The sequence below is a fragment of the Aotus nancymaae genome, unplaced genomic scaffold (genome assembly GCF_030222135.1).
Source record: "Aotus nancymaae isolate 86718 unplaced genomic scaffold, 86718_ANA_hifiasm-v0.15.2.pri h1tg000020l, whole genome shotgun sequence".
Lineage (NCBI taxonomy): Eukaryota > Metazoa > Chordata > Mammalia > Primates > Aotidae > Aotus > Aotus nancymaae.
In genome coordinates this window covers 31,075,056-31,083,733 of record NW_026988432.1, presented here as the reverse complement: position 1 = coordinate 31,083,733, position 8,678 = coordinate 31,075,056, and the positions used below count along the sequence as shown (strand labels likewise).

Genomic DNA, 8,678 nt, shown 5'->3' with positions numbered 1-8,678 from the left:
TGACTATTTAGGTTATCTGCTTCTTTTTGAGTAAATTCGGTAGTTTGTGTAAGAAATTACTTACATTCCCTTATTCTCTTCTTAATGTCTGTGAAGTCTGTAGTGCTGTCTCCTCATTCAGTTCTCATCTTGGTAAGTTGTGTCTTCTCTCTCTCTTCTAGTATGTCTGGCTAGAGGTTTATAAGTTCTATTGATTTTTTCAAAGAACCAGCTTTGGTTCCATTGACTTTGTTGTTTTTCTGTTCGTTATGTCTCTCCTTCTGCTTGCTTTGGGTTAATTTACTTTTCTTTTTCTAGCTCATTAAGGTGGAAGCTTATATTGCTAATTTGAGATTTTTCTTTTTTTCTAATAAAACATTTAGTGTTATAAACTTCCCTCAAAGCACTACTTTAGCTGCATTATACAAATTTTGATAAGCTGTAGGAGAAAGCCACTTAAATGGAAATGAAATATTTAAGTAATACCTGGGTATGGGAAATTGAAAATAAAGGGCTTAGACACAAATTAGAAGATTTCACTGGAAACTAAGATTACTAGCAGTTGGGAATGAGCAGGCAAGGCTTTATAAATGAAGTGGGATCTGAACACAGCTTTAGAGACGGCTTAGTGGAGGCTGAAGGTTGCCTAGCCAATATCCATTGCATTCTTCTTCCCTAGTAACAGAACCCTGTGCTCAGTGGATAAGAGCTTCCCAGCCTCCCTTGCAGTTAGATGTAGACACGAGCCTGGGTTCTGTGGATGAGATGCAGCAGAGGTGGTGTTTGTGACTTCAGGGAGGTCTCCTTCAAAAGAAGTGACTCACAGGGGAGATGTATGTTCATTGCTCTTCTCTCTGTCCTTCTTTTTGCTTCCTGGTAGACATCTTGGTCTGCAAGGCATACTTGGGTGTGGGGTGGGCGTATGAGGATGCCAGAGCAAAAAGACAGAAGCAGCCTGGGTTCCTGAAAATTTTGTGGAGTTTCCACACCAGCCCCGGATTGCTCACCCCGGACTTACTCTACCCAGGTATTATAGAATATATCCGTGGATGTTTGAGCCACTTTTACTGGGGGAGGAGGGATTCAGTTATATGCAGCTGAGGCCAGTCTTGATCCTGATGAGGAGGATTAGAAAGGGAAAGGTATAGAGGGGAGAAGAAAAGGCATTTAGCAGAGGGATGAGGAGCAATGCTGGAGGAAAGCCTGGGGAAGATCAATTGGTGGAGTGGAGACCCATTTGTCTGTGTAGGGCAGTAGTGGGAGGTGGGTTTGGTGGGAGCCAAACTCTAGAAGGCCTTAAAAGAATCTAAATGTGAGAAGCGCTCTCCACTGTAGTCCTCTTCAGCTCAACATGGTGGCCTGCCGGGCGATTGGCATCCTCAGCTGCTTCTCTGTCTTCAGGATCCTCTGCTCCCGAGGTTATATATGCCGCAATTTTACAGAGTCTTCTGCTTTGCTCACCAGAACCCATATTAACTATGGAGTCAAAGGGGATGTGGCAGTTATTCGAATTAACTCTCCCAGTTCAAAGGTAAATACACTGAGTAAAGAGCTGCATTCAGAGTTCATAGACGTCATGAATGAAATCTGGGCTAGCGATCAAATCAGAAGTGCCGTTCTTATCTCATCAAAGCCAGGCTGCTTTATTGCAGGTGCTGATATCAACATGTTAGCCGCTTGCAAGACCCCTCAAGAAGTAACACAGATCTCACAGGAAGCACAGAGAACACTTGAGAAACTTGAAAAGTCCACAAAGCCTGTTGTGGCTGCCATCAGTGGATCCTGCCTGGGAGGAGGACTTGAGCTTGCTGTTCATGCCAATACAGAATAGCAACAAAAGACAGAAAAACAGTATTAGGTACCCCTGAAATCTTGTTGGGGATCTTACCAGGAGCAGGGGGCACGCAAAGGCTGCCCAAAATGGTGGGGGTGCCTGCTGCTCTTGACATGATGCTGACTGGTAGAAACATTCGTGCAGACAAGGCAAAGAAAACGGGACTGGTTGACCAATTGGTGGAGCCCCTGGGACCAGGACTAAAACTTCCAGAGGAACAGACAATCGAATACCTAGAAGAAGTTGCAATTACTTTCGCCAAAGGACTAGCTGATAAGAAGACCCCTCCAAAGAGAGACAAGGGATTGGTGGAAAAATTGACAGCATACGCCATGACTATTCCATTTGTCAGGCAACAGATTTACAAAAAAGTGGAAGAAAAGTGCAAAAGCAGACTAAAGGCCTTTATCCTGCACCTCTGAAAATAATTGATGTGGTAAAGACTGGAATTGAGCAAGGGAGTGATGCTGGTTATCTCTCTGACTCTCAGAAATTTGGAGAGTTTGCAATGACCAAAGAATCAAAGGCCTTGGTGGGACTCTACCATGGTCAGGTCCTGTGCAAGAAGAATAAATTTGGAGCTCCACAGAAGGATGTTAAGCATCTGGCTATTCTTGGTGCAGGGCTGACGGGAGCAGGCATCGCCCAAGTCTCTGTGGATAAGGGGCTAAAGACTATACTTAAAGATGCCACACTCACTGGGCTAGGCCGAGGACGGCAACAAGTGTTCAAAGGATTGAATGATAAAGTGAAGAAGAAAGCTCTAACATCATTTGAAAGGGATTCCATCTTCAGCAACTTGACTGGGCAGCTTGATTACCAAGGTTTTGAAAAGGCTGACATGGTGATTGAAGCTGTGTTTGAGGACCTTAGTCTCAAGCACAGAGTGCTAAAGGAAGTAGAAGTGGTGATTCCAGATCACCGTGTCTTTGCCAGTAACACATCTACTCTCCCAATCAGTGAAATTGCTGCTGTCAGCAAAAGACCTGAGAAGGTGATTGGCATGCACTACTTCTCTCCCGTGGACAAGATGCAGCTGCTGGAGATTATCACAACCAAAAAAACTTCCAAAGACACCAGTGCTTCAGCTGTAGCAGTCGGTCTCAAGCAAGGGAAGGTCATCATTGTGGTTGAGGATGGACCTGGCTTCTATATCACCAGGTGTCTTGCACCCATGATGTCTGAAGTCATCCGAATCCTCTAGGAAGGAGTTGACCCGAAGAAGCTGGATTCCCTGACCACAAGCTTTGGCTTTCCTGTGGGTGCCGCGACACTGGTGGATGAAGTTGGCGTGGATGTAGCAAAACGTGTGGCAGAAGATCTGGGCAAAGCCTTTGGGGAGCAGTTTGGAGGTGCAAACCCAGAACTGCTGACACAGATGGTCTCCAAGGGCTTCCTAGGTCGAAAGTCTGGGAAGGGCTTTTACATCTATCAGGAGGGTGTGAAGAGTAAGAATCTGAATTCTGACATGGATAGTATTTTAGCGAGTCTGAAGATACCTCCAAAGTCTGAAGTCTCCTCAGACGAAGACATCCAGTTCCGCCTGGTGACAAGATTTGTGAATGAGGCAGTCATGTGCCTCCAGGAGGGGATCTTGGCCACACCTGCAGAGGGAGACATCGGAGCCGTCTTTGGGCTCGGCTTCCTGCCCTGTCTTGGAGGGCCTTTCCGCTTTGTGGATCTGTATGGCGCCCAGAAGCTAGTGGACCGGCTAAAGTATGAGGCTGCCTATGGAAAACAGTTCACGCCCTGCCAGCTGCTAGCTGACCACGCTAACAGCCCTAACAAGAAGTTCTACCAGTAAGCAGGTCTCACGCCTCACTCAGTCAGTACACTAACCCCAGCTGCCGGCAGTGCTGCTTCTCCAGCAGAGTGGCGTCTAGATTTAGAGTAACAAGAAGGAAGACAAACCGCGGCATTGAATGTGCTTCCCAACTAAAGTGCCTTCAGCCAAGACCACCTCTCCCTCCTGGTGAAGTCTGTGAATCAGAGTTTGCACTTCCTATTGGAAGGTGGAACCCGCTGTGCTCATTGTGTAAGTCCCGAGGCCTAGAGTGGCAGCCAAGAGCCATCTGGAGCCATCTCTGTGCCTGTGCCTCCCAGGAGGCCAGGGTGGTCAGGGCTGGTGAGGGCAAATTCTGCACCCAACCAAACACATAACAATAAAAACCAAATTCGGTAAAAAAAAAAAAAAAGAATCTATATGCTACTAGCCTGCTGGAAACTTTGGTGAGTTGGTTTCTTTTTCCTGGCCTGCTTCCTCATCCATAAAACCTGGGGATTTACTTGGGTCCGAATCTTTTAACCTGGAGTTCATGGACAGATTTCACGGGAGTCTAAGAACCTCCTGCCAAATCATATACGTTTTGAATCTATGTGTGTTTTTCTGGAGAGAGGCCCACAATTTTAATCAGATTCTTTAAAGGTCTGCAGCTCCCAAATAGTTAAAAACACTAACCCAGATGCTTCCCGCACTGACTTTGTTCTGTGCGCTAAAAGGAGCCTTTGGGGTTTTCTAGGGGGCAGAGAAGTGAACATGGTAAAATTAAGGTTTTGGGTGCATACAAATCATTTTTAATCTGATAACAAATACCTGTATAAAATGTGTTTTTAAAAGCTAAAATGCAGAAAAAGAGAATTAAAACTTTTCTGTAATTACTCCACCCTATGAGCACTATGGTATGGTTGCCTCTTAATTTTAAACATATACATGCACATATATATATATACATTTTTTTTTTTCCTTAGGCAGAGTCTTGCTCTGTCACCCAGGCTGGAGTACATTGGCATGATCTTGGCTCACTGAAACCTCTGCCTCCCAGGTTCAAGCAATTCTCATGTCTCAGCCTCCTGAGTTGGAACTACAGGTGCATGCCACCATGCCCAGCTAATTTTTGTATTTTTAGAAAAGACGGGGTTTTGCCATGTTGGCCAGGCTGGTCTTGAACTCCTGACCTCAGGTGATCTGCCCATTTCGCCGTCTCAAACTTCTGGGATTACAAGTGTGAGCCACCATGCCCGGCCTATATGTACATTCAAAAAATAAAACTTGGATCACCTAAATGTACTGCTTTGTAACCTGCCCTTTCACTTAGCCACATGCAGTGAACATATATCCACGCTATAAAGTGTTTTTCTGTGATATCCATTTTCTATGGCTATGGAACACTACACACAGGAATTTCTGGGTGTTTTTGTGCTATGGGCAGCAAAGGGTTTTGAGAGTAGGTGCAGCAGGGGCACGAAGTTAGCAAAAATCTGACACCATGCAATGCCAGGAGGCTGCGATCAGCATCCCCAGGAGCCTGGGGGTATGAGACAGAAGTGATGAAATTCCCCCCACCCTTGAACTAACTCCATAGAATGGGTTGGGGGTGCACACAGAGCACAGGGGTTAACTTCAGGATCCAGAACAGGCAGAGAACTAATAGCCAGAAATAAACTCCATAGAAAATCAGATGGGAAAACGAGAACTCTCCCGCACAGGTGGGAGTGGATTACAGACACAATGGAGCAGGTGGCCTTACCTGGAAACCTGGCTTGCCCTAAAGCTCTGTGAAGGGCTGTGTGCCCTCCCATGCTCCCACCAATGCCTTCTGGAATCCAGATCATTTTTATCAGGACAAACCCTGCCATGACTTTACCTTGGGAGAAGACACTAGAGATTTGAATCCTTTCAAGGGCAGGGATTCAGGAACTCACGTCTGGATGTGTCCCTTAGGATAAAGGGAGTGGGTGCACTCTCCCAGGAGGTCCTGGCATTGATCCTGGCATTCGCTGGGCACTGTGCCTCTCACAACAATCTGAGCTGTCTGTATGATGATCCCATTCCCTGGATGAGGAAATGTAGACCCTGAAAGGTCAGGTGACTTGCCATGGTCACCTAACCAAAGGCCCTTGTGAAGAGACCTGAAATGGGCAGGGAGAATAGGGGCCCCTGGAGGAAGGCTCCGGATGGAGAGGCTGGCTATTGCACATCTGTGTCATGAGCACCCTGGGGTGGGGCATGAAGACTGTATGAGGGTTGGGGGTGGGTGGTGTGCAGGTGGGCCCAGACCTGTGTGTGTGGAGTAGGTGAAAAAGTGAATAACATGCAGATTTCGAAGGGAAAGGTTAGAGCTGGGAGCTACTTACTGAGCAGGAGCTGATGAAAAATCTCCTGACTCCAGATGCCACCTCAGAGCCCTGAATGAGGAGGATAGCACAGCTGGGCCTGGGCCTCTCCTTCAGCGGGGGTCCCTGCTTTGAAGTTCTGACAGCACAGGGAAGGTGATGCTGGGGTCTTTCAGCCAGGAGACTCAGCAAGGAGATGGGGACAGATGTGAGTGCAGTCCTGTTGCATTTCAAATCAGAGCTGAAGCTCAAGTCACCCTCCTCCCCGAGCCCCCACCCACCTGGCACACTCTGTCCTCTCCCTGTTTGGACTCTGTCTGTGCCCCTCATCTGTGTCACTCAGTACACACTGCTCCCATTGCTGAGGAGATTTCATCTTCCTTCATGGCTTTCCTTTACTGAGCAGGGACATGCTGCCTATCCTCCAGGCATCCGCTCACCCGAGGCCCGACTTCTATTAGAGACTCGTTGCCCAAAGCTCTTCCTCTGCCTGGTGTTGGGGACTGGTCCAGGGGATGAGGGGCTCGTGCAGGGCACCCTGAAATTAAGGGTGTGGTAAGCCAAGGAAGGGAGCAACTGAAAGATGCTGGAAGCCAGACTAAGGAAAGAGTGTCCATGAAGTGATAGCCGGGAGCTGCAGCCTTTACAGAGCTAGAGACCAGATAGCTTTCTTGGGTCCATGTGATAAAGTTGCCACTATAGGGCCACTGGACACATAAAAAGGGGGCTTCAATCTCACATCTTCCTATCACGTATATTTTAATATCTTAGTAGCCTCTGAAGACCTCAGAGCCTCACTTTTCTCAGCTGCTGCCAGCCTGATCTTTCTAAATCAGATCATGATGCCCTTTGCTCAGAGGTCCTTGGGGAGGTGACAAAGAAATTCTAGGGCCTGGCCCCTAAACGCTTTCCTGCCTACTCTGTCTGCTTTCACCGTCTCAGCCTAAGCCCACACCTGTCCCCCAACCTAATAGTGGGGCTCACACTCCTCCAGTCTCCTTCCCCAGCCCGGGTCTCTCAGCCACCCAGGGGCCATGGGTTGGAAAGGGGGAGCTTTGTGCGTGGGTGAGGGGGCCTCAGGTCTGGACCAAGCTGTGAGATGTGGCTGAGGAGGAGGAGGAGGAGGAAGGGGCCAGAGGTTGGGGATTTGATGCAGGTCCCTGCAGAAAAGCCCTCTGGAGTCTTTGGCCCAGGTCGGCCTCCCCTCTCCTGTCTCAGAGCCTCTTGGTTATAGAGAGCAGAAGCCAGGGGTGGGGTGGGGATGGGGGGCACTCAGGCACAGCTGCTTGCTAGCAACAGGTGGCTGACAGGGCTGTGCCCAGGTGGTGGTGAGGAGAGCCCGCAGCCTTAAACCCACACGGCCCAATGAATGCTGCTTTCTCACTTGGGAAGCAAGGCACCCAGGCAATCATCCAAGTTAGGGTTCAGGCTCCCTTAATTTCCAAGGGAGCCTTTCCTTTCCTCCCCAGCCCTGAAGAAGACACTAGTCTTCAAGCTCCCTTCCCTCTCCTCCTACTCTTGAATGGACGGGGGCTGTATATCTTTACAATAAATACAGTGCACAAGACTGAAGACCTCTTATGTGTCCCATGCAGTTTGTTCCAGAATGCTCCAGCTCTGCAGCAGAGTGCGTGTTTGCAGCCCAGTTCCTCCACATTCTGGTTCTGACCTTGGGCAAGTCACTTAACCTCAGGGCCTCAACGTCCCTATCTGTAATACAGTGCCTGACAATAGAACTGAATCCTAGAATGAAAAGGGGCTGATAAACAGCATCAAGTTCTCAGGACAAAGCCAGGCACACACCGAGTGCTTGGCAAACATGAGTGATGATCATTACTTTTCCATGTGACTGGCTCTTGCCAATGACACTGAGTAGTAATGATGGGTCACTTCCAAGATAAGCTATGTTGGCTGTTGAGGAGCAGGTATGCCTTCTCTCTGCTCTCCTTCCCACCTGCCCGGGGGAAGGTTGGCAGGTTGGCAGGAGCTGAGGACCCTAACTCACCAGATAGGAAATGCTGCCTGCCTGCCAGCCAGGAATATCCAGTATTTAATAAGGAGATCTAATTTGAAACATGTGCGGCTTGTTTGTTACAGCAGCTGAAGGTTTCACAGATGAGTTAATGGTTGAGCAAGGTTTGAAGGGTGGAATTGGGGAAGGGGGAGTTAGAAAGAGAAGCGCAGATTTCAGTGCAGCAGAGAATGGCTGGATAGTGACAGGTGGCCCCATCATCTCTGTGAGGCAGTGAGCTCCTTGGGCTTGGGAGCACAAAAGTAGAGCCAGTCAGGAATGTCATCCTGGGGAGCTAGATGGCCTTCGGTGTCCCCCTCAGCTCCCAGGTCACTTCCAGAAGGAAGGAGTAGAGTACTCCATGAGGTTGGCTGGAGTATCCCATACCTTTCTCCAGGGCTCGCCAAGCCTGGAGTGGAAGCCTACCGTTAACTGCCTACAATGACCATGTTAATTGGGTATACTGAGAAGCCACCTACAGTCCCAATGTGGCGACCAGGCTGTGTTCCAGAAATCTCTATGTGAGCCAGTTGTTTGGAAGTCAGAATGCATTTCCCCATAGAAACCAAGTTATAAATGGTGGTTGGTTTTTCAGGCCAGTCCACAAATTCCTGTCTAACTCATAACGTTCCTGGAGTTTAGCAATGCAATGTTAACTGCGCTTGGTCACCATTTAGAGTGTGGTGTATGTGGGAAAGTGCGTGTCAGGTTCCAGTTTGGGGGCAGGATGTATCTCACTTT

The 8,678-nt window shown here is 48.4% G+C and overlaps 1 protein-coding gene across 1 annotated transcript; it reads left to right on the top strand.

The window, feature by feature from the left end:
- Positions 1 to 1,330: 1,330 nt before the first annotated feature.
- Positions 1,331 to 3,695, top strand: LOC105709061 (trifunctional enzyme subunit alpha, mitochondrial-like). The gene is given in 3 exon segments (XM_064378978.1): positions 1,331 to 1,787; positions 1,790 to 2,194; positions 2,197 to 3,695. Coding segments are annotated over 3 exon segments (1,683 nt in total). The 3' UTR covers positions 3,018 to 3,695.
- The last annotated feature ends 4,983 nt before the right edge of the window (positions 3,696 to 8,678 follow it).